This window comes from Suncus etruscus, chromosome 11, assembly GCF_024139225.1.
Source record: "Suncus etruscus isolate mSunEtr1 chromosome 11, mSunEtr1.pri.cur, whole genome shotgun sequence".
Taxonomy (NCBI): domain Eukaryota; kingdom Metazoa; phylum Chordata; class Mammalia; order Eulipotyphla; family Soricidae; genus Suncus; species Suncus etruscus.
Genome location: NC_064858.1, coordinates 41,118,774 through 41,145,046, shown reverse-complemented (window position 1 = coordinate 41,145,046; position 26,273 = coordinate 41,118,774). Strand labels below are relative to the sequence as shown.

The following is a 26,273-nucleotide window of genomic DNA, read 5'->3' as shown; positions in this document are numbered from 1 at the left end:
GAGAACAGATCTGCAGTCAGCTATGGTGCAGTGTGTGTTTAATAGGTGCAGGAGCAATGTGGAAAGGGCAGAAGAGAAGGCAAGTTAGGGTCAGGGCAGGAGTGGCTTGCTTGCCGCTGGCTAATTCTCTTGGAGCTCCTGTTGTATTCCAGTCATGTTCTAAGCTGGAAGAACAGTACAAAGAACGTTCTGTTGTCTACTTTTTGCTCAGATCTATGTATTAATCTTTGCTCCGTATGCTTTTGTTGGATTTATTTTTCTCCTTTAAATCCTTTGAGAGAAAGTCCCATGTTTTATGGCTGTTTATTCCTCAACATATATCACAGTATATTTCTTCAGAAAAAGAAAATATTTAGTGGATTCAAGTATTACAATTGAGATTCCTGGCACTGACCATAAAAAAAGTATTTTAATAGGAACTGGAGAGAGAATACAGCAGGAAGGGCTCATGCCTTTCTGACCAACTTGGGCTCAATTCCTGGCACCCCAGATGGTCTCCCCAAGCCTGCCAGGAGCACAGAGCAAGGAGTAAACCCAGTCCAGAGTGGGACACAGGTAGCTCTTTAGGGTCTTTCTACCCACTTCTGCATTTCTAAGTGTGTCATTGTTTACACTGACAACCTGCAAGCCATCCAACAGCACTTAATTGCTGTTTCCTCCCAGTCATTGGGGGAATCATATTAATGTTGTATTGAATTATTAACTGCAGCACTCTAATAAAATATGATTTTTTTCTCTGAATAATCATAATAATCTAAAATTATGTTGTTAGAGGTTTTACTTGGAGTTGAGCTCAGACTATACCTTTTAATTTGATCTTTAGCCGGCCAGTGAGGCCTCCAGATCAGAAGAGCCAAGGTTTTCCTGAAAAGTTGTGTGAAGTGTTTATGAATTGCAACAATAAAAATTACCTATGTCTTATGTTTATCTGTATAAAAAATTTGCCTCCTAATTTTACCCCCCCCCTTTATTTTTACCTGAAGTACTAGGATCCTATTTTCAGCTTGTTGCTTGGAGGTTCTTCCCAGGGGTGCTGAAGGACCAATGCAGTACAGGGGATTGAGCCCTCATGCAACCACATGCAAAATATATGCCCCAGCTCTTTGTACTAGTTCCTTAAATTAACATTACTTTTCAATAAAGAAATAGACTATTTTCAGTATCACCACAGTAAGAGAGAATCAAAACATAATCTTTAGAGCACTGTAATTATCTTCCAGGTGCTTTGGGTCAAGTGGCTTTGTCCTCAGATGACTTATCTAGAAGCCTAAAACCAAGAAAGCTTAGTATAGGTGTAAAGAAACTTGTAGATCATTTAAACCACGATGGAAATTTACTTTGGACTTTTTAATTTAACAAGTGCAAGAGCCCTAGATTCCTGTCTCAAAGTTCCATCTTGTTTTCTTCCCTTAGTGAAATGCCTGAAATATTTATAACAACAAAAGATAAATAATGCTAAGAATAGCAAACATGTGCATCCTGTTTACTCTATGTCACTGCTCTAAGAACTCTCCATATATTGGCTAAATCAAATCACATATAACTATGATTTACATATTATTAGTATGGCTGATTATATGAGCAAGCAGGAAATTTTAGAATAAAGCAATAATGTGCATTTCAACTTCAAAGAAAATATTGTTTGGATGAATTAAAGTTCATTTAATATTTGAAGGTTGGGTCATAGCTGGCAGTTCTCAAGGCTTATACCTGGCTCTTTGCTCATTGATCACTGATCACTCCTGGTAGAGCTATATGGGGTGCTGGGGATTGAACCCAGGTGGGCCACATACAAAGCAATTGCTCTACTTGCTGTACTATTGCTCTGGGCCCTAAAGTTTCACTTTAAATGTGAAGGCTAGTATGCCTAGAGCCCTGAGTCAGTCTTGTGCCAGAAAATTTCAGGGGTAAGTTCTCCTTGTATTTAGGCCAAGGCTTTTCCCTTCTATTTCCCCCATATTTTGCTGGGCCTATGCAAACAACAATTGCCACCCACACAGTTTTTACTGTATTTTTTAACTATCATCCTTTAAAAAAAATAAGAACTTACTAAACTTTCTGCTAGTGCTTTAATGAGTTCATTGGTGATTCAAAAATTTTCAAAAATATACTTGCCACTGAACATTTTCTTTTCTTTCCCATCTCTTTAGTTTTTCTTTCAATTTTCTATTTTTTTAATCATGTTGCTTTTGGTCTTCCTTAAACAATTGTATAATGATCAGTTATGTCAACTACATGATGCATTTTCTTCAATTAATAAAAAATTAAATGTGAAGGCTACCAACTAAGTGAGATTCTAAAGATTTTTGAGCTTTAAATTTGCTATTATATTCTGTGTGCCATTAAATACCTATACTGACTTATTGGAAGAGAGCTTGTGTTAAATGCATTTAATTTCCCAGTCTTTGCTTACTCATGGAACTCTCTTTATAACATTTTTCCTCACCCTGTCCTCTCTTTATAACATTTTAACAATATATAGTTTTAAGAGAAATTATAGTTGCTGCCCAGCCCACTGAGAAGCAGTGTGGGGAAGAGATCACATGGAAATTTCATAACAATTCCATGACATGCCCAGGCTTTGGCCCTCAGCTTCTAACTCCTGACAATTTTTTTTTTAATCTCTGAACCTTGCTGCCTTGTTAAATGCAATTAAGAAATCTATAATGTTTGCTCTTCAACTGGAGTTGAAAGTGAAGTAGACAGTTACCACTGTAAAGGTAGTTCACAGATTCTAGTGGATGAGATCTTTTTTTCACGTTGATTTGAAAAAGAAAGTAAAAAGACATTAAGAGCAGAGCAGAAGATACACACATACACTTACACATGCAGCAAACCCAGGTTTGATCCCCAGCATTCCCTATCCAGTACTGCCAAGAAAGCCCCCCCCCCCCAGCACAGATCTAGGTGTGTAACTCCTGACTTGTGATCCCAAAACAAAACAAAAAAGTGTGACTAGGATGGGGAGTCTTTCACCTAATAAAGAAGGCTTCCTTGGTAAGTTCTCTGCCCTGGGGCTGGAGATTTAAGTGCTGGGCCTCTGAATGTAGAGTAATATCTATTTGCAAATCTGGTGCTAAAAGATATAGCAACTAGGATACCAATTCAGGTATCTGGCCCCGAGGGCATATTTGACACATTCCACTGGTATTGAACACCATTTCTGTCTTATGAGGGGAGTCAAAAGTCAAATCCTAGAATATGGAACTGGAGAGATAATCCCATGGATAGGGTACTTGCCTTGCATTGAGTAAACCTGGGTTTGATTCCCAGAATCTCATTCCTCTAAGCCTGTCTGGAATTAGGGTGAGTGCAGAGCCAAGAGAAAACTTCAAGCACTACCAGGGGAGGCACAAAAATAAACACAGAAGTAGCCCCAGGAACGGTATAGCTTCAGAGAACAGCTACTGGTGGAGCTCCAGAAGAGGTGCTCCAGGTACACAGAAAAGGCTGCCATGGCCTCTAACTTGAGAACAGAGAGACAGCTTCCAGGAGAAGGTGGCATTTTCCGGAAAAGTCCATTGAAGAGCAGGGGCAAAGAGAAGGAAAGTTGGTAAGTAGATGTTGTGTTTAGGATTTGGGGTTTTGGAAAAGTGAAAGGCTTAGAAAAGACTTTTCTGTCCTCTCTCCTTTTCCATGCTGCAAGTTGAAGCAAAAGCTCTAGAGAAATTTATTTTTCATCAAGCACAGGTGGCCACATAACGGCAGCTGCAGGGACTCAGGACTGTGTTCTGGTTGGTGCTCCAGATCACTGCAGAGCTCTGCAGATAAGGTGCCCATCGTTGCTTGGCTGCTTCCTGTCAGCTCCCTTCACACCTGGCCTTTTGTTCTACAGAAGCAGCCTATGATCTTTTCTGTTTACAAAAGTGGGGACCTTGAACCAGAATACCTTTGTTCAGAGACCACGACAGAAGAAGGTATGGATTCAGCACAAATGCCCCAGTTGTTGATCCTTGGGTAGATGCCTCTCAAACAATCATGGCCTCTTTCTCTACCCACACAGGCTGGATTCCTTCACTTGTCCCTACCCTTCCTCTTTTTCCATATTCCTCAACAAGGTCATCTTTCCCCTTCTCTTCCAGCAGCTGGCTCTCACATATGCTCTGTGTATTTAACTCCTGGCATTATTGAGTACCTGGTGCACTGTAGGCTCCAGAAGATAGGAAATGAGACTGAAGACAATGCAGGCATTGCTAGGCACACCACAGGGACCCATGGCATCCCATGCTGGCACCTTTATTGCATAAACTAATTAGGTTTAAAGAGACTCACTGAACCATTTTCTGTCTCTATTGTTCAATCAGGATTCAAGGGGTCCTCCTTTTTAGGCCCATGATTTTCCTGAGTGTCAGCTAACACCACATTCTCAGGGCCATATCCTTCATGGACCTGCCAGTGGCTCCTAGGATTAGTTCTGAGTATCATCTGCTTAGGATCTTCATTCTTTGCTATGAGTGGGCTCAACTGCCTTCCCCTTTCTTGTAAGGCAATTCAGTGTCCAGAAACAACACTAGGAAGAGTCAAACTAGTTTTGTGGAATAGGACATCTTCTTGTCCTTTAAAGTCTTTCCACCTGCCTCCCTACCCATCTGAGTGTGTTTATTAAGTGGTTGTGGGAACTTTAGAAATTGTCACCTTCCAACTCTGTGTTATCAATTTTTGCTTTTCACACCATGACTACTTGCCAGAGGCAGACCTACAGAGGCACTATGAGCATCACCAAGACTGATTTCAGTCACAGGAACTGTGTAAAATACCCTTGGAGTGTTGTGCTAAGTGCTTTAGTAAGGTTGACCCTCATATATATGTAAGAAGCACCCCTGAGGTTCTTATTACAGCTCCATTTAACTGAAGATATAGGTGGTTTCATTTTTGTTTGGTTTGGTTGGGTTGGGGCCACACCTGGTGACACTCAGGAGGTTACTCCTGGCTATGTGCTCCTGGTTTGGAGGACCATATGGGACGCTGGGGATCAAACTTGTCTGTCCTAGGTCTGTGCATGCAAGGCAAATGCCCTACGGCTTGCACCACCACTCCGGCCCCCAATATAGGTGGTTTAGTGACTTCCTCAAGGCCACATGAGAGGAGATCTACAGGCAAAAGGTGCTTCAAACCAAGAGAAGCCTGCAGCAGAGCCTCCACTCTTCCCCTCCTTTCCAGGTTTCTCAGAATCCCAGGAGAGAAGGAGGCTGTGTGTTCTACCTGTTTTAAAGAGGATGTGATTCTGCTGAGAGCTGCTCCATGCCCACCGCTAATCACAGAGCCCTTTATCTTTCTTGAGGGACTTTCCTGAAGGCTTAGCATCTGCATAGGTTTGACTGAGGTGTTCAGAAGCAGGACACAGTCTCTTAGCATGCATGGCTCTTTATTTCCATTGTTGTTTTGTTTGTATTTTTGTTCTGGGGCCTTACCTGGCAATGCTCTGGGGTTACTCTTGGCTCTGCACTCAGAAATTACTCCTGGCAGTCCTTGGGAGACCATCTGGGATGTCAGGGATTGAACCTGTGTCAGCTATATGCAAAGCGAATGCCCTGCCCACTGTATATGGCTCCAGCCCCAGGTATGGCTTTTTATACCTGAAGAAACAACCAAACCAGGCCTGACTCTGCAGCAGGATGTTGACACTGGTCTGTTTGTCTAACAGGTCCTTTCTCTTTACCCATACGAGTGACACAACATGCCCCTTAATGGCAAGAAGCAGCATGTGGGCGAGGACCAGCCCAGTGACTCGGACTCCTCCCAGTTCTCAGAAAGCCTGGCTTCTCTCAGTGACTGCGAGTGCTCCAGCAAATCCAGTTCTCCTACATGTAAGCCTAGAGGGGTACAGGGGTGGGTTGAGCCCTGGGGTACAAACCCTGTGTGTTGGTGAGCCCAGTGAGCTCACAGTGCCCAGCTCCCCACCTGTTTAAAGCTTGAGCATCACTGCAGAATCCTAGGACTATCTCCTCTGCTCTTTGAAATAAATCGCCACTGAAATGTGCAACATTTTTCTTTATATCACTTCCAGTGGTGTGTTTTGCTTTGGCACTAACTCAGATCTCCTAACCCATCTGTTCTCATGTGGTGGAAAGCGTTGCCTCCTTCTTCTGATCACTTTTTTGCACTTCTTTCAAGGATAAATTCAAGCCAGTCATTTCTAATCATTTCTGATTAACCTGCAAGGAAATCTGCCCCAAATTCAGGACGGAAGTTAAGGTTTCCTCTGTTTTCAAAAACTGTTGTGTAAATCAGCCCTGTAAGGTGCCCACAGAGAATTACTCCATACCTCAGAGGTGTAGAAAGTTGAAAGAATGACCAGATGTCCTTTTCCTTTTTTGGATGTAGAAACTAAAGATGTGTAAAGTGGATTTGCTTGTCATTTGATTTTTCTGTTTAATTTTTTGGGAGGACAGCATCTAGCGATGCTCAGAGATCTGCATTGAGTAATTACCCCTGGTGTTGTTTTGGGGATCATATGGGATGCACAGGGAAGGACCTACATAAGGCAAGCACCCTACCCATAGTACAGTACCCCTACTGTAATATTACACCAGTACCATATTTACTTTTTATTTTTTAATTGGAATGTTTTACGACTTTGCATTTCATCCTTGTATATGGGTCATACTAATCTTCTTTGTACTGTTCCAATTTAGTTTATGTGCTTCTGGAGCAAGCACCATATTTACTTATTTTAAGTATATGTGTCATTGTTCTAAAATTTGGAAAGTCAAAAGCACAGAGATAAGGCCAGAGTGATAGCACAGAAGGTAGGCTTTGCCTTGCACCTGGCTGACCCATGTTCAATCCCCAGCATCCCATATGGTCCCCAGAGCACTATCAGAAATGACTCCTGAGCACAAAGCCAAGAGTAACTCCTGAGCACCAACAGTTATTACCCTCCCCCTCAAAAAAAAAACCAGAAAAGAAAATAGCACAAAAAGCTGACAGCTGTAGGGACTGGAGTAATAACACAGCAGTAGAGCTTTTTGCCTTGCATATGGCTGACCCAAGAGGGACCTATATTCAATCCCTGGCATCCCATATGGTCCCCAAGTCAGGAGCGATTTCTGAGTGCACAATCAGGAGTAACTCCTGAGTGACACTAGGTGTAGCCCAAAAACCAAAAAAAAAAAAAAAAAAAAAAAAAGACAGCTGCAGTGCTTAGTCATAATTTCACACTCTTTCACTAAGAATTATAACTACAAGATTTACTGAGGATAATACATTTTTAAAACACTTAAATGTTTTTATGACTGCCAACTACCCCATCAAGTGAACAGATTTAAAGTATTTAACAAATCTATCATTGTATTTTTAATTTTCTTTCTTTTCACTGTCATAGATAGATAGAACTTCATGATTTTATTGATATATATAATCTTCCTAGGAATTCCTTTGGAAATATATTTTTGGATCAAAGAGAGCAGACATTTTAAAGGAGAATCTTAATGGGACAGAAAACTCTTCAAACAGCTTCAGCTCACCAGCTTCAGTTTCTCTGACTTTTCTTATTTTGTTCTATTGTTCTTTTACTTTTAGAAGTAAAACCTTTAAAAAAAAAAAAAAACACCTGTTATTGGGGCTGGAGAGCTAGCACAGCAGCAGGGCATTTGGCTTGCATGAGGGCAATCCAGGAACTGGTGATTTGATTCCCAGAATCCCATATGGTCTCGGGCATGCCAGAGGTGATTGCTGAGTGTAGAGTCAGGACCCTTGAGCACCGCTGGTTGTGACTCAAAAACAAACAACAAAAACCCTGTTATTTCCTATTGAAAATAGGAATGAGTGGATTAAATGAATGGATTTTGAATTGTCAAAAGCCTTATCAGCTTTCTATAGGAGCACATTGTAAATGCACATAGGAAGAGATATTAAAATGAGGTGATTTGATTAAAAGTAGCTTATAGGGGCTGGAGAGATAGCATGTAGGTAGGGCATTTGCCTTGCATGCAGAAGGACAGTGGTTCGAATGCCACCATCCCATATGGTCCCCCAAGCTAGCTAGGAGTGATTTCTGAACATAGAGCCAGGAGTAACCCAAGCACTGCCTGGTGTGACCCGAAAAACAAACAAAAAAGTGGCTTATAGACCTATAGAAATGAGTCTTTTATGCTGTCAAAAGGAAGTTCTTGAAGCTGCAAACTCTTTTTAAGCAGAGAAATCTATTTTAATGCATTTCTCTTTACTTGTAAAGTTCATAAGCATATATTTCTATTTTAATATATTTCTCTTTACTTGTAAAGTTTATAAATATATATTAAAATAACAAATCTCATCCATAACAGGAGGCTTCAGTGGGTGATAATTCTTGTCCACAACACTAACCAGTTTCTGTTTTACTTTCAGTGACAAGCTCTCCCAAGGTCCTAACTTATGATGAGGTGATGGCTGCAGCAGGGAACTTATTAGATTTGACTCTTGCTCATGAAATTGCTGTGAATGAGAACTTTGAAGTGAAACAAACTCCTGTTCCTGAGAACAGGTAACTTGGAAGTGTATAGACAACTCTCTCTCTCTCTCTCTCTCTCTCTCTCTCTCTCTCTCTCTCTCTCTCTCTCTCTCTCTCTCTCTCTCTCTCTCTCTCTGTGTGTGTGTGTGTGTGTGTGTGTGTGTATATATATACACACATATATACTATACATATAACTCTCTATATATAATATATACACACATAATATATATATTTTTTCTCTCTCTCTCACTTACTTTCCTGAAAGTTCTCATATGAAAGAGTTTTTTTTGTTTGTTTGTTTTTGGGCCACACCCGGCGGTGCTCAGAGGTTACTCGTGGCTGTCTGCTCAGAAATAGCTCCTGGCAAGCAGGGGGGACCATATGGGACTCCGGGATTCGAACCAACCACCTTTGATCCTGGATCGGCTGCTTGCAAGGCAAACACCACTGAGCTATCTCTCTGGGCCCATGAAAGAGTTCTCACCTCAACCCCAAGGGACCTCTAGTCAGAGCCAGGTCCTGTATTTTACCTCAGCCTCTATGGATTTAGTAGCTTCCAGATCCCCTGAGACAAGCATAGTACTTTGAAGTCATTACTACAGATAAATCATCTTTAGAAATAAAATTGCCTCCTTGATAACAGCACAGAACCTTCAACCTGAATGCCATTATGGCAATATATCTAGCAAAATATTATTTCATTTAGAACTTACTAGAAGGTCTTTGTTTTGAAGCAAGAAAATAGCATATGTTATAGTTTTTCTTCTTGAAAAACATAGCTCGTAGACCTTCTGTTCCTGCATGATCATGAATTAAAAAAAATTGAGGCTACATGCAGCTATGCTTAGGAGTTACTCATAGTAGTGCTCAGGGGACAGCAACTGATCGCATACAAGGCAAGCACCTTAATCCCTGTAGCATCTCTCTGTTTCCTCTCTGTTACTTTTCAAATATTGTTTATTTGTTTCTTTGTGGTGGGAGGACACATGCAGTGGTGTTCAGGGGCTCCCTGTGATCACTGCCCAGTAGTCACTGCTTTGGGGCTGGGGGTCTGTGTGGTGCCAGGGTTGAAACATAGCTTTCCACATGCACACATGCTCTCAACTCCTTTGAGCCCTTAGACTATTGGTAACTCATTTTCTTCCAGGAGTGATTTGGTCATCAGACTTTTGATCTCTGGTATGAATGTTTAGAAAATTATTTGACTGGGGAGCCGGAGGGATAAAACATTTGAGCATTTGCCTAAATGGGCATTTGCCTTGCATGCTTCTGACCTGGGATCGACCCAGGTTCGATTCCCGGCATCCCATATGGTCCCCTGAGCCTGCCAGGAGCGATTTCTGAGTGCAGAGCCAGGAGTAACCCTGGAGTGCAGTACCATGGGTGTGGCCCAAAACAAAACAAAACAAGAAATTATTTTACTCCATCCCCAGCAACTAGAAAACTAAGAATTGAAAAAGAAGTTTGGAGGTTTAACAAAAACGTCCATCCCTAATTGAGTTATAAAATTGTTTTCATTCATTTCTACTCAGTCCATTCAAACCATGTATATGAGGTTTGTAAAATCAAAAACAATGTTTTCCTTTCTGTTTTGAGTTTCGAGATTATATTGAAATAGTATTTTTGGTAAATAAGTCTAGTTAAGTGTCAAGAACAGATTTTAACACTTTAAGTAGCTGGTTTTTGTATATATATAAAAATTCTAACTATAATATAGTTTTGGGGGGACCCTGGGGGATGCCCACACCAAGTGATGCTCAGGGGCTATTTCTGTACTTGTGCACAGAGGTGAGTTCCTAGTAGTGCTCAAGGGACCATATGGTACCAGAGATGAACCCAGCCTTCTGGGATATAGAATTTGCCCTCAGGCTTTTGAGCTCTCTTTCTGGCCCTAATACACAATTTTAAGTCCTTGAAACCTACTTTTTATTTCTGGCAGAATTGTTTATATTATCTATTTATACTTTTAAAAGAAAAAGAGATTATGCTTAACTGTCAAATTATTATTAATTTGTTTACCATGCATTCATTAGACACTCAGTGAATGCCAGGTAACTTCTAGGTAGAGTGGCAAGTACTTGAAGCAGCGCTGGCCTCTGCCTAGGAGAGGCCCTGTGGTAGTTAGTGACCCAGAAGAAATTATAGTCCAGGGAAATCTGTACTTTTCTAAAAGCTGTCGGAAACAGTGTAGGAGTTTAGAAAGGATGCAGATTTGACTGAGCACCTATTTTAGGATAGCAACGTAAGGGGTGAAGCAAGGTGGCCATGCTTCCTGTGGGAACTTTTCCAGGGGGCTCCTATTTCTGCAGCTGGGTCTGGCTAACTTTAAATGGGAAATCGAAGTTGAAATTGGCAGCCACTCAACTATATGTCTCCTTAGGGATAGTCTGTTCTATTCTGTGCCATGAAATTTTAACTGTTGAGGAAAGAGCAACTTTTCAATTTTGTCCTCAAGATCTAGAATTTGTTTAAAGATCTCTGTAAAAGAGTATTGGGTAAATTGTGGTATTGCCTCAGGACAGACTTTTATGAATTTATTTAAAGTTGTAGAAAGGAGATAATTTTCAAGTCTAGGAGAAGCACTCAGGGGGAATATTATAAGAATTAAATGGAATCTTGTACATATAGATATTATTGAGCTAAAATGGTGCACTGAAAATTGGGGAAAAATCCTCAAAGGCTAATAATGGGATTATAGACACTTTTTATTTTCTTTTTATGTGCTTTAAAATTTTTTATAGTGAGGACATTTATTTCATAATCAGGAAGATGGTACTTTTTAAAAATGTAGACACTGTGATTTACACAGTTATTTAAAGTAGTGTTAGGCACGGAGTGTTCTAGCACCAGTCCAGCTACCAGTCTCCGCTTACATTTTTTTTTGAATTCATAAATACTATTTATTGATTATTAGGCACTAGGCATTATGTTAGACACAGAGACTACAACTTTATTACAGAAAAATTTGTAACATGAAACTATCTTACTTTTGTTAAGAGCTTAAGGGTCTGGTGGGGAAAGCAATAAGAACTGGTATTTAGAACTCAGATAACAATCATAAAGATGTAAATAAACAACAGGCCTTTAACCTAGGAGAGGATAGCATTAGGAAAGGAGGGGCAGTGGATTATGGCAAACTTCTTTTTTTTTTCAGTTTTATAATTTTTTATTATGAATTATGAGAACAAAAGATGCAAAGAAAGAGGATAAGGTAAAGTTACAGTGGAAGGACAATCACCCATAACATAATTATCAGAAGAAGTCCCCTTGCTGATATCTTAACTTTGAACTTTCACCAAAGAAAGTTAAGATAAATAAAACAGAATCCATGTGCAATTACTTTGTCCCTCAAGTCCCCAGATTGTAGCACATTATAATATTTCTTAACAGCACACAAGGCAATCTAAAGCCATCAAACTTACGTAACTCCTTAAACATTAGAGGCATAGTATTTTTTACATTTCCATGTACATGCATATTAGCTTAAGTTAACCTCAAATTTTAAGTGGGTGTGTTTTAAGGATTAGAGTCAAAGGAGCACAGTAAAAACGGTGTTAGAGTGGCAATTGTTGTTTGCATAGGCCCACCAAAATATGAGAGGCATGGAAAGGAATAGCCTTGGCCTAAATACAAAGAGATCCTACCCCTGAAGTTTCCTGGCATAAGACCAGCTCTAGGCCTCAGGAAAGTTATCGTTCACTCCAAGACATTGTCCGTAGCGCCAACATACTTATCACACAGTCTCTGCTGTCGGTCTCATGTTTCTGTATTAAAGATTCTGGAATCTGCATGTCCTATATTGAAGTCATGATGTGGAGTGCCTTCTCGTTTCACCTCACCATGAAAGGGGAATGCAGGAAGCCCTGTCCTGTAAGCAGGTTGTTGTTGTTAAGTCTTCTCAGTGTTAAGGGAAGTCTCTTTTGAGCAGGACGATGTCTGAGCAGTGGTAGGGTCTTCCGTGGTAGAGGATTGCTTCCAGGTGATGTTATAGACAAACCTCACCATAAAGGGGCAATACAGCAAGCCCTGTCCAGTAAGCAGGTCATTGTTCTTGTTGTCTTCTCAGTGTTAAGGGATGTCTCTTTTGAGTAGATCGATGTCAGAGCAGCTGTAGGGTCGTCCCTGGTACAGGAATGCCTCCGGGTGATGTTATATACAACCTTGGATGTTTTGTAAATGTCTTCTGTAGATCAAGGGGTAAATGGAGAATGCCCATTCTTCTGAGGCCAGTGCCAGGTCTTTATGTCAATGTTCAGGGTGTAAGGTCTCATTGCACTACAAGATTTGTGTGTTCCCATTTCTATTAGATAAGAACTTATTGGTATGTATAGTATTTTCCCATGTTAGTGTGCCTACGCAAACAAGTAATAAAGCCACGTGGTGCTATCAGATATATGGGGGCATAAGAACATTTCCAACAAGACCCATGACTTGGTTCAAACATAAGTATTAAACTGAGGGATTCTTTCACACCAAATTCCATATTGAGCAGTTCACAAAGAGAAGATAAAAAACATGAGGGGGGGAATCATCACTGTATAAGAAAGTATTTAGCAAAAGTTATAGCCGTCAAAGAAAACACCCATAAAATGTTGAAAAGATATGCGTCATTTTTATGCCTTTTAAAATAGTTGGGTGGGTGTTAACTCTAGGGCACCACTTTGGTCTGTGACTTAGGACTCAACAGTACTTAAGTTAGAAAGGGTAAAAAAGGAGTAATGATGATAGGAGATAAAGAAGTTAAAGAGAAATATGAACTTATGAAGGGGTATGCAAAAGGGCAGAGTACAAAATGGACATTCTGCATACATAAAAACATAATTCAATGATAGTGAGTACTATTAATGTTTCTTGTGAGAGTACTATTAATGTTTCTTGTGCGCGCGGGGGCGATAGCCCTCGCGCGATTTTGAAAATGTAGACTGGACAGAGATTACCAGTGCCAGCCAAACCTCCTCCTGCTAGACTCCCGGCTCCCAGGAAGGAGAGATCCTTCAAGAAGCTGGGAGACCAGAAGTTCAGAGCCCCACCCAGACCCTCCCTAAGGAGCCGCATGGATAGTGGGGGAAGGCCTAGGGTACCTTCAAGCTCCACCAAGGGACCCAACTCACCGGCTTGCCCAGGCGTGTGGCCCGGGGAAGCCCTGGAGATCTGGAGCAAGGCGGCAGAGGGGTGCTGGGGTTACCCAAGTCCCGCACCCCCCCTAGGCCTGGCCAAGCAGGCCTCCGGCATGGCGTGGGCTTGCCAAACCTCCTCCTGCTAGACTCCCGGCTCCCAGGAAGCCGCTTACATTTATCATTTCCTTACCACCACCACCACCCTCATCCTGCCTCATGCACATTTTTAATTTGGTTATTGTAGTTTGGGTCCCATGCTTATAGTATTGTTCACTCTGGTTTACATATAAATATATACCACACATATACACCACCAATGTGCCAGGGCCCATGCCCCTCTTACCTCCTAAACACTATTCCTTACTCCCACTCCCAACTCAATTAGTCTCATTATTTGTCCTCATTTCTATAATGTAGGGCCAAAGGTTTGTCCACCTTTGGCACTTTATATTCGCTTGTCTTGTGACTATGTATACTACAGATAAGTGATAGCATAGGTATTTCTAACTTCTTCTGACTAATTTCATTTAACATGATATCCTCCTGTTCCATCCAAATTGCTATGAATTGTATGATTTCATCATTTCTTGCAACTGCATAGTATTCCATAATTAATAAATCACACCTTCATTATCCACTCATTTGTCTTTCCTTGGTTAATTCTGTATCTTAGTTATTGTCCTAAATGCTACAATAAAGATATGCATGTCTTTTTTTTGAAGGGGGGGGGTCACACCCGGCAGCACTCAGGGGTTACTCCTGGCTCTATACTCAGAAATTCCTGGCAGGCTCAGAGAACCATATAGGATGCTGGGATTTGAACCAGCGTCCTTCTGCATGCAAGGTAAATGCCATGCCTCCATGCTATCTCTCCAGCCCCTGCATATGTCCTTTTGAACTAATATTTTTGTGTCTTAGAGGTAGATACCAAGAATTGTAATTGCTGGGCTGTATGGAACCTGTATTCCTATTTTCTACGAATCTCCATACTTCTTTCCATAAGGATTGAACCAGACAACATGTGTGTGAGTGTGTGTGTGTGTGTGTGTGTGTGTGTGTGTGTGTGTGGTTTTTGTGACTTTTTGGCCTTACCTGGTGGTCATCAGGGATATTTTCTGGTCTTGTGCTTAGGGCTCATTCCTAGAAATTTAAAGGATCATATGGTATGCTGGGGATCAAATCCAGGTAGCTACATGTAAGACAAGTGCCCTAGTCCCTGTGCTATCTCGCTACCCTGAGAATCCTTTTAGACAGCACTTACTTTTATAAATAATCCATCCATTCATTCCTGTAGCATTTTAGGTCAAGTGAAGCACATTATGCACCAGGCCTTCTGGGATCTTCTGGAATCTGAACTAAATGCTGAACCTCCTCAGTATGAACACGCCATCAAACTGTTTGAAGAAATCAGAGAGGCAAGTGATGTTGTTTGTATTCACAGGTATTTATAATCCTGTGCTCCCCAAGACTGTTTTGATGTCCTCCAAATGAAGTCCTTCCCTCCCTCCCCTTCCTTTTCCTCCCCTCTCCTTCCCTCCCTTTCCCTTTTCTTCCCCTCCCCTCCACTTCCCCTCCTGGCTTTGATCAGGGGTTACACCTGACTCCATGTTCAGGGATCATTCCTGGTAGGCTCAGGGGCCCTCATAGGATGCCGCTGATTGAACCCTTGTGCTCTGTGTGCGAGACAAGTGCCCACCCACTGTACTATTACTCTGACCCAGGAGTTCTTTTTTGAAAGAAGCTGAGGTCAGCATTGGAAGGGCCCCTCTCCTGTTCCTCCTCAAGGGTACTTACTTGCACACTTCAAGAGAGGGGAGCCCAGGGCCCTGCTGGTTAGTGGCTGTCTTGGGTGAGAACACAGAGTACACTGAGACCTGAGAGGGAGTCAGTCAGTCTTTCTTGTAGTTTCATCTATTATTTACAGAGCACTGGCTCTATGCCAAGGTTTATTTATTGAATCTTAGTATAATGCTCTAAGATGATTATTTTTATTACTCTTTCCTTTTGTTTGTGGGTCAAACCCAGTGTTTACTCCTGGCGGGGCTCAGGAGACCATTTGGAATTCCAAGGTTTGTACCCATGTTGACCATATGCAAAGTAAGTGTGCTACCCACTCACTGTATTCCTCTGGCCTTGCTTACTCTTTCTTTTGAGGATCCCAGTTCCCTGACTTGTCCAGGGTTGCACAACTTTGCAGCATGGAGAGCAATTTGAACTGAGGCACTATGTCTCCCAACCCATGCTAGCATATAAGAACAGCATTTTCTATGTAATAGATACTCAGTATAGTGACCATAATTTTTAATGTGCAAAATATAACATATTGTACCAATGTAGCATATTATATTATTGATGCAGATGATAATGTAATGTAATACATTGCCCAAGGGGTGCTGCCATTTTCTTTTTTATTCTTTCTTTTTTGTAGTGCCAGGGATTGAACCAGGCCTCCCACATGCAGATTGTACACAGCTCCTTGAGTCATCTCTCTGCCCATTTACTTTTCTTTAGAAAATTATTTTGGAGCCATGATCTGTAGCTTGTTCTTTCTCTGTGCAGCTTATCTGTAAACATCTTCAGTAATATTATTTCCTTGCCAGTTGTTTTCACTTAGATTGTGTTGTAATATCCTGAGTGGGCTTTAATTCAGACAATAGTGTTTTTTTTTTAATATTGTTTAGATACTGACCTAGCACCTGTCTTTGTGAACTTTCATGGCATTTTAGACATTAAGATATGGACAAGGAATTGGTGAACTAAGAAAGGACAATCTTTACTCATATAATTCTATTCATTTCTCTTTTCTTTCCCTGTGTAGATTCTTCTCTCTTTTCTGAGCCATGGTGGCAACCGGCTTCGCACCCAGATCTCGGAAGTGCTGGATACAGACCTCATCAGGCAGCAAGCTGAGCATAGTACAGTTGATGTCCAGGGTCTGGCCAACTATATCATCAGCACAATGGGAAAGATGTGTGCTCCCATTCGAGACAATGACATTAAAGAATTAAAAGTCACTGGCAACATTGTGGAGGTGCTAAGGTCAGTACTTGCACTTGAATATTCACAGACCACTTTTGTAATGATGATTGATCTTACAAAGGAATCTCTGACCAAACAGAGAACAAAATAAGCAGCATATGGGTTAGTTGCTTGGAGAACCCCAGACAGAACAACCTCCCAAGGCTGTTAGTTGACAAGGACATGGACTTAAGGATGCAGTGATGAGAAAATTAATCCCCTTGTAAGAGTTTATAGTCTTACAAGGGGGATAGACTTTACATTTGGAATGACTGTTTCGTGCAAGACTCTGGGAGAGGAAGTAGCAGGAATTCATAGCACCTCTATGAGAAGTGGGGGAGGTGGAAGGGTGGGATTGGGGACAATCTACTAGGAGATTTAGGGAAGCTTCTTATTATTTTAATTTATATTCTGATTGAAGTCATATTGCATCTTAACATTATATTCAGGAAGTAAGTACCCTTAAGATTTGTTGAAGGTTGTGTTTGGAAGGCACAAGTAGTGCCTTCTTTAAAAAATCACCTTGCCAAATGGCATTTAGAATTTCAGAACCATCTCTGAGGATGCTTATTTTGTAGAGCCTGTAAAATGGGTCAAAAAATGAATTTCAGCTTGATTTCTTTTTTTAACTCTTAACCATTTTAGGCAAATATATCATGTCCTGGACCTTATGAGGATGGACATGGTCAATTTTGCAATTAGGGGCATTAGACCAATTCTTCAACGCCAGTTGGTTGATTATGAGAGAAACAAGTTCCAGGAAATTTTAGAAGAAACTCCAGGTAAGCACCAACAATGTGTATTTATACTACAATCAAGTGAAAATGAACCTTTAGTATTTTTATTTTAAGGAATGTCACTAAGCTATTTTTTGAGGCATTTAGTCTCTAAATACAGTATTTTACTTCTAAAATTGACTTCACATGCTTATCATTGTTTGCTGTGTCCCAGGAACTATGACAAGCACTGTTTGTTTCTTTATGAATTAAAAAATGCTTTAAGGGGCTGGAGCATTGAGAGCACAACAGATTAGGCATTTGTTTGCACTCAACTGAACCAGGTTTGATCCCCGGAATTCCATATGGTTCACTGAGCCTGCCAGGAGTGATTTCTGAGAGCAGAGCCTTAGAACATCCAGATGTGTCCCAAAAAACAAACCCAAAAGCCCCCAAACAAATGAAAGGCATTAATGGAGGATTGGAGCCATTAGTGCCTTTACACTTGGCTGACCAATGTTCAAACCCTGCCAGGAGTAATACTAAATACTGAGTCAGGAGTAAACCCAGAGTATCCCCAGGTATAGAAAAACAAAACACAACAAAACATCAAAAGCATTAATTGGGCTCCTGATCTACACCAGACATTTTCTAGGTGCTGTGCATATTGTACTGAACAAAACAAAAATGTAAACACCCCCCCCCTCTCCAGGGAGCTTATGTTCTGATAGGCCTGGCGAATCTTCAAATGATACCATATTAGATGTATTCTTAATTGTTCCAAAGAAGCATTAGGATAGGGATCAAAGCTATAATATAGTGGATAAGGTATTTGCCTTACATGTGGCCAACTGGGTTTGATTCCTGGCACCCTATATTCTCTATGCATCACCTGAGCCATCATCCTTGAGCCATCTCCGAACACAGAAATAGGGTAAGCCCAGAGCACAGCTGAGTGTGCCCCCCACCACCAGAAAAAGCATTAAGATGAAGAAACATGTCAAAGTTGTGGGGTGAGGCAGGGGTATTTTTTAGATGAGTGGACTGTGAAGGCCTTTATAATAAGTAATATTTGAACATAATTTATATTTGAGCTCTAACAAGTGCCTCAGAGAAATGAAAGAAAAGTTCAACTAAAAGAGGCTGCAAGTACAGAGACTGGAAGCACGAACAGCTTGTGAAATTAGGAAGACACAAAGCAGACAGTATGGATGGAGTAGAGTAGCCAAGGAGAGAGATAGGTGAGACAGAGAGGCTCCCCAAAGAAAGGAGCACTGGAGCTGTGTTGAAAATTGGGGAGAATTTAGAGTTCGCTAAGTGTGATTTGAAACCTTCCATTGGATAGACCATTGGAAATGACTGTACGGACATCTTTGGTAATTGAAGAGAACATATTTAGTTGGTAGGTGGGCACAAAATTTGAACCAGAAAGGAATCAAAACAGAATGTGAGCATATGAGAAAGTGAGCTGAGAAACCTCCTTGGATCCTCTCAGTTACTCTGTGTAATGGGTTCTTCGATACTCTTCACTTTAGAGTCAAGGAAACAGAGTTACTGGATGTTACCATGGTTTGGACTGGAGCCAACTTCGTTTCTTTCATTGACAGGTGAATTAGATGATCCACCTTCCTCTCCCACCCTTACCCTATACTTCATGGACTTAACTTTTCTGTCCAGAAAGTCCATGTGACACCCTTATGTCAGGAAGATGAAAGAAGTGTCACTTTCAGAGGGGCTTCTGCAGCTCTCTTGTCCAAGAGGGTGGGTCTGGGTGCAGGAGAGTCATCACCCGAGGAACCTTTAGCGAACACAGGCCCATTCCATTTGGTAACACTCAAGTGAGCTGTAAGCACTGCTGTCCTTGTTGATACCAATTCAGGGACTTTGACTCTGTTGAACAAACTCGGATCTGTGGGAGGAAAAAGCAGACGACCAATTTGCTTCCTAGCAACTGGAACTGATTTAACTTTGGAACCAGCTCCTCTTTTTTTAATAGTAGTCAGTGCTGGCTAAGCACTTAGGGGCAAGTCCTTACCAGGTGCTGTAACCCTGCCCCCAATTTTCTGTTTCCTTAACCTCTTGTTTTAGTATGTAAAAGTCCACCTGGATGATGTGACCCGCTCACTTCTGGGATGGGTGGGCTATTTTGAATAAAGGATAAAAGAGTCTGGATGGAGGGAAGGGAGGAGCAGCAAAAGGGAGAGAGCTAAAAGAAAAGCAGGGAAGATCTGCTCAGAAAAGAGAGGAGAGGGGAAAAGGGAGAGAGGGAGAGGGAGAGAGGGAGAGAAGGAAAGGGAGAGGAAGAGAAGAGAGGAGACACTGCATAAAGCTTAGCAGAGAAGCACATGTGAGGAAATTCACATGGCGGACAGAGCCATGGAATAAAAGCAAGCTGACTCCGATGAAACTTTAACTGACTGCTTGTGAATTATTTCTCCGTGGTTATCCTGCAGGATCAGACCCACCTGCTGAAGGGGCTAGAGGCAGCATGCTGAGGGAGGCCTCACCCAACATGTGGGCTTCATACTTAATATTTTTATTTTTTTGATCTACAAGGTGCTAAACACTTTATATATATACTAGCCTATTCAAGGTCTCCTGGAAGCCCTACAGTGCTGGTTCTGTCATCAGCTACTGTTTATAAGTCTGGAAACTGAGATCAGGTATTTAGATGATTGCTATTAGGTGGTAAGCCTAGAAAACCCAGATAGGTCTTTGCCTTAAAGTAGTGGATTATATCATATTCACCTGCTGTGCTGCACTCCCTATCTTCAAGCAGATGCCCATCAGAGGGGGAATTTGGGTTGGAGTGGCATATAGGCAGATAGGGACGTCATATAGATGACATCTAAGGATTCTTTCCCCAATAAGATCCTGTGCTCCAGGGCTATATTACTTTGGCTTTAAGGAGAGAAGAGTTAGTTATTAGAGCCTGATATAGAATCTGATCCTGAAACCTGAACCATGAAAATGTTGTCCTTAGCAGTGTCTTCCTGAGACCTGCTGGTGGCTGCATTCGTATGTCTGTGTAGATATAGAAAAATAGGTGCAAGCTGCTCCATGTCCTGAATCGAGCTGTCTTGGCATCTGTATTCATGGACAAAGTTGAATTATAATTTTCTTCACCTCAAATTACTTCTCACCATAAAATCCAGGCATCATGACCTATTATTAATTCAGCTGAGTCTTTCACATTAACTTGGCTATTTTCAGAGATTTTAAAAATAGAATAAATCTTTCTGGACATATAGGTCATTATTTCTGAGCTCTAAGTATGTTTCCAGAAAAATACACTCCAGGAAGCAGCTTATATGTCATATGTTAATTATACCCTCAAGTCCCTCTGCCAAGTCGGCCACTGTGACTTGATATCAAAATAAAAGCCTCTTATCATATAGAAGGACAAAAATGTGGTTGGAATTTTGTATGTACATGACCTTATAACGTGATATTAGAAAATTAATACAGATGAATACTCTGAGTTTCTGAATTGACTTCAAAAGCAATTTTATTTTTTTCTAAGGAAAGATTTCATATAATTATCTTGCTAAGATACATTTTCAAAAAAGCCTTAGGCATTGATCTAGGTACATGTACAAAGAGCATCATCAAAGAACTACATTAGATCTTTAAATCAAATTACCCACAGATAGAGTAATATATTTCCTTTGTTGGGGTGTGATGTGGCTGATGACAGTAACTTTGGGGGGGGGCGCTTGGTCACATCTGGTGGTGCTCAAGGATTACTCCTGGCTCAGTACTCATAGATCGCTCCTGGCAAGCACTTAGGACCATATGGGTTGCAGGGATTCAAACCACCAACCATCCTGGATCATTTGCATGCCTTACCTCTATGCTAACTCTCTGGCCCCTAATTTTTTTTTTGTTTTGAGTTGATTGTTGGGCCATACCCAGCAGTGTTCATGGGTTACTCCTGACTCTGACAGGCTGAGGGACTATATGGGATGCCAGGGTCAAACTCAAGTCAGCCTCATACAAGGCAAACACCCACCCACTTAAAGTTCTGGCCCCTACAGTAATTTTTTAAAAGAAACCATACTTGGTGGTTCCTAACAGGTGGTGGGGGAAGGAGCATGTGTTTCCAGAGACTAAATTCAGGTCCTTACAGATACTAGGATTTCACTCAGCCATTTGAACCCACAAGTAATTTTTTGTTGGTTTTGTTTTTTAGACCACACCCAGTGGTAGTCAGGAATCACTCCTGGATGGTGGGATTTGGGGGCCCATATGGAGTGCTGAAAGATTTAATTTGTCAGCTGTGTTCAAGACAAACACCTTTTCTTCTGTATTATTGATACAGTCCCTCTATAAGTAATTTTAGGGTCACAGACATGTCAGGTTTATATAATTTATAAAATGTCAAAATTTATTTATATAGTTTATTTATATTTTTGGTTTTGATTTTGGTTTTGGTTTTTGGGTCACACCTAGCAGCGCTTAGGAGTTACTCCTGGCTGTATGCTCAGAAATTGCTCCTGGCAGGGTGGGCGACCATATATGATGCCAGTATTCAAACCACCATCCTTCTGCATGCAAGGCAAAGTCCCTACCTCCATGCTATTTCTCTGGCCCAAATTTATTTATATAGTTTAATATCTGATAGTTTTTCTGTGAACTTTATTTCATGTAATTTTTTTTTTTTTTTTTTTTTGGTTTTTGGGTCACACCCGGCGGTGCTCAGGGGTTACTCCTGACTGTCTGCTCAGTAATAGCTCCTGGCAGGCACGGGGGACCATATGGGACACCGGGATCGAACCAACCACCTTTGGTCCTGGATTGGCTGCTTGCAAAGCAAATGCCACTGTGCTATTTCTCTGGGCCCTCATGTAATTATTTTTAAAATAACAAGGACATATATGTTTTCTAAAGATGTGTTAAGCTGCATTTATATTTGCATGACTTTTTTGATATAAATAAATGACTTTTAAATGTACCTACTCTAAATAACTAAACTTACAGCATAAAAATGTATTTCCACCAAATTGTGATTATTGGATCCATTATATTTTTAGATCCCTTATTTAAATCCTCTCCTCTTTATTTATTTATTTATTTATTTATTTATTTATTTATTTATTTATTTATTTATTTATTTATTTATTGCTTTTTGGGCCATACCCAGTGACACTCAGGGGTTACTCCTCACTATGCACTCAGAAATTGCTCCTGGCTTGGGGGACCATATGGGATGTCCTGGGTCAGCCATGTGCAAGGCAAGTGCCCTACTGCTGTGCTATTGCTCCGGTCTCTCACTTTTCTATCTTTTAAATAAAATACCATGTATCTTTTATATCTTAATTTAAAATAACTCAAAAAATTTCAAACAACACTTACTAACTAATGAGATATAATAGAAAGTGGGAGAGGAGGAGAGGGGAGAGAGCTGGGAGAGGGAGAACTATGCACCAGTGTTCATTTCCATGATTCTGAAAATGTTATCAAATATTTAATCTTGTACAAAATAGGATATAAAAACACTCTGACTCTACCTGTATCAAATAATAGGTAGAGTCAGAATGTTCTGGCAAGACACCTTAGTACTGGGTCTAAAGTAAAAGGTAAGTTTTGCCCCTAGTCAGCCAAACTTTAATCCTTCTGGAATATACTTTAAGTTATCAGATGTTTTCAGTTCATGAAGTCAGAGACATTTAATTCAAGGTTGGGAAAACACTAGTAAACTAAACTTGTAAAATAAATGTAAGTCATTGTCTTAAGCCAGAGCTCCTCAATTGGGCTTGACTTTGCACATCAGGCACTACGGGGCCAAGTCTGTGGACATGGGATTGCTTCCAAATGTGGTGGGAAGTACTGCTGATGTCCAGTGAGGAAAGGGCAGGAATGTGGTTAGTCTACAGTGGACAGGATCACATATCTGCCTGCCTTCCTGCCAACTAGGAATTACTACAAAGTCAGTAGCAGCAAGGTTGAGACTCCCTGATCTAAGTAAAAAGTTAGAATCACCCATTGCACCATACACCCAGAACATACCTCAGTCTCCTGGGTGTTTGTACGCATTGTTTTCCTTACCTAAAACAAGAGCCATTTCATCTGTCTGTTTTGCTTCTTCAGATGGAATTTACAGAGCTCATCCTCTAAGGTTCTGTCTTCGAAAACCTCTGCTCCCTTCACTGTGCCTGATACTTATTTCATTCCAATTCTCAGTTTATAGCGTTCTCTCTCTCTCTCCCTCTCCCTCTCCCTCTCCCTCTCTCTCTCTCTCCCTCTCCCTCTCCCTCTCCCTCTCCCTCTCCCTCCCTCTCTTTCCCTCCCTTCCTCCCTCCCCCAACCCCGAATTATAAACTTGGGAATGTATTTTTATTTCTGCTCAGGAGCTTATGTGATACCTATCACCAAACCAGTGATCCATGAGCTGAAGGACAATTGTGTGGCCTTTTTATTTCTAGGTGCTCTTAAACAAACTACAGAATGGATAAAAGAATCTCTAGATAAAGAGCTAGGTTCTCTTTCCGAGACAACTTTAACTCCTGGGGCTGAAAGTACCTCCAAAGCCAGTCCAAACCCTACATTGGTGCTAAATAATAGTTACTTGAAACTATTACAGTGGGATTACCAGAAAAAGGTATTTCCAGAGGTAAGTGACCTTTTCTTCATTCCCTCATGTTTTCTAGCATTTTCATTCTGAAGTTCATACTGTGAGGCAACTGCTCTGTCTTGCAGGTGTTTTCATGAGTTTATGGAAACTATTTTAAAAAAATGAGAATTTGGGTGTAATTGATATGATTTTACATTTTCATGACTTTAAGCTTCCCTTTCTATTTTTTAAATAAATATTTTAGACACTGATAACAGATGAAGTTCGTCTTCAAGAATTAGCAGAAAAGCTGAATCAATTGAAAATAATTGCCTGCTTGTCCCTGATTACCAAAAACATGGTTGGTGCTATTATTGAAGGCCAACCTCAGCTTGAAAGCAGGTTAAAAAAGATTTCAGCTGTTCTACTGGAAGACATGAGTAAAATGTAAGTTTCTCCTGTTAAGACTGCATGTGTTTTAGAGGACAGGGACTGCTTTAGAGATCTGGTCCTGTTATTCAGGACTGAGCCTTAAAGAAGTTTGTCATGTACTTTCTTTCCTAGAGTTTCTATTAGTATTCCTGAAGCACTAGAGGAAGGAAAGGTCTTTTCTGTGATGCATGCCATGGTGAGTGTAGTATTTCCACATAGACTGGGTGCATATGCAGGAGCCTCATCTTTGCCTGTGCTTGCAAGGAGAACACAAAAGAGCCCTGTGCGAAGTGTTCAGCTTCTCTGCCAGCAAAGCTTTTTCAGTTCAGTTTTTTCTGAATCCTGTATTTTTCTGTAATGAGTGGCTTACCAACTTCCTTTATATCTCCTTATGGAAGCTTTTAGAAATAGTGCCATCTCTGTACTTCATAGATAAGTCTGGTGAAGGTCTGTTTGTTCTCGTTGTTTTAACAAAATTCATATCTCATTATCACAACATCATCAGTGAAGCTAACTCACATTTTGATATTGCTTGGGATACTTTGCAAGCCAGATCTTATTTAATAGCTAGATGTGGATCAACATTTTTTGTTTATTAATATCTTTAAGCACCATGTCTACAAATATGTTTGTAATTGAGTTTCAGTCATAAAAAAGTACAACCCTCTTTACCAGTGCAACCCTCCTACCACCAATGCCCCCCTCTTCTTCCTTCCCCACCCTCTGCCTGTCTTCAAAACAGCTTTCTATTTCTATCCCTCACTACCATTGTCGTGATAGTTGTTAATGTAATTATTTCTCTAACTGTACTTACCAATCTTCGTGGTAAGCTTCATATCATGGGCTGGTCCTTTCAAAACTCATCTGTATTGTATTATTACTATCATTTATTTTTCTTAAATACCACAGATTAGGAGACTATTCTGTGTCTATCTCCCTCTGACTCATTTCACTCAGCATAATAGTTCCCATGTTCATCCATGTATAGGAAAATTTCATGACTTCAATTTTCCTGACAGCTGCATAGTACTTTATTATTTATAAATATATGTACCACAGTTTCTTTAGCCACACATCTGTTGTTAGGCATCTGGGTTGTTTCCAGATTCTGGCTACTGTAAATAGAGCTGCAATGAACATAGGCATGTAGAAGGCATTTTTGTATTATGTTTTTGTGTTCCTAGGATATATCCCTAGGAGTGGTATTGCTGAATCATATGGGAGCTCAATTTCCAGTTTGTTTTGAGGAATCTCCATATTATTTCCCATAAAGGCTGGACTAGATGGCATTCTCACCAGCAGTGAATGAGAGCTTCTTTCTCCCTACATCCCCACCAGCACTGATTATTTTTGGTTGTTGTTTTGTTTTGTTTTGTTTTTGATGTGTGCCAGTTTGTGTGGCATGATATGGTACCTCATTGTTTTGATTTGCATCTCCCTGATGATTAGTGAGGTGGAGCAGTTTTTTCATGTGCCTTTTGGCCATCTGTATTTCTTCTTTGAGGAAGTGTCTGTTCATTTTTGATGGGGCTAGTTTTTTTTTTTTTCTTGTTAGGTTCTGTCAGTACTTTGTTTATTTTCTATATTAGACCCTTATCTGATGGGTATTGGATGAATAGTTTCATTTCTCATTTCGTAAGTGGCCTTTATATCCTAGTCACTGTTTCCTTTGAGGTGTAGAAGCTTTTCAGTCTAATGTAGTCCCAAGAGTTTATTTCTACTTCCACGTGTTTGGACAGTGGTCTTTCCTCCTTGAAGATGCCTTTAGTCTCAATGGCATGGAGTGTTTTACTTACATGTTCTTCTATATTCCTTCTGGTTCCAGGTCTAATATCAAGGTCTTTAATCCATTTGGATTTGACTTTTGTGCATGGTGTTAAATTGAGTTCTAAGTTCACTTTTTGCATGTGGCTGACTTGTCTCAACACCTTTATCAAAGATTTAATTGATTGTATGTCTGGGGAACATTCTCTGAATACTCAAGTCTATTCCATTGATCTGAG

General features: G+C 40.6%; 1 protein-coding gene and 1 non-coding gene across 2 annotated transcripts in view; one reads left to right on the top strand and one right to left on the bottom strand.

Moving 5' to 3' along the window:
- The window catches only part of TCP11L2 (t-complex 11 like 2), a 40,256-nt gene that overhangs the window by 2,921 nt on the left and 11,062 nt on the right, over nt 1–26,273 (top strand). The window contains exons 2-8 of the mRNA XM_049783146.1: nt 5,645–5,807; nt 8,329–8,464; nt 14,846–14,966; nt 16,370–16,590; nt 17,215–17,351; nt 23,711–23,898; nt 24,104–24,285. Coding sequence (XP_049639103.1) covers nt 5,678–5,807; nt 8,329–8,464; nt 14,846–14,966; nt 16,370–16,590; nt 17,215–17,351; nt 23,711–23,898; nt 24,104–24,285 — 1,115 coding nt within the window. The 5' untranslated portion in view covers nt 5,645–5,677. The remainder of the gene's footprint in view (nt 1–5,644; nt 5,808–8,328; nt 8,465–14,845; nt 14,967–16,369; nt 16,591–17,214; nt 17,352–23,710; nt 23,899–24,103; nt 24,286–26,273) is intronic.
- On the bottom strand, nt 6,554–6,658 carry LOC126023729 (U6 spliceosomal RNA). Its single transcript, XR_007500809.1, has one exon. It is a non-coding gene; the product is annotated as a U6 spliceosomal RNA (small nuclear RNA).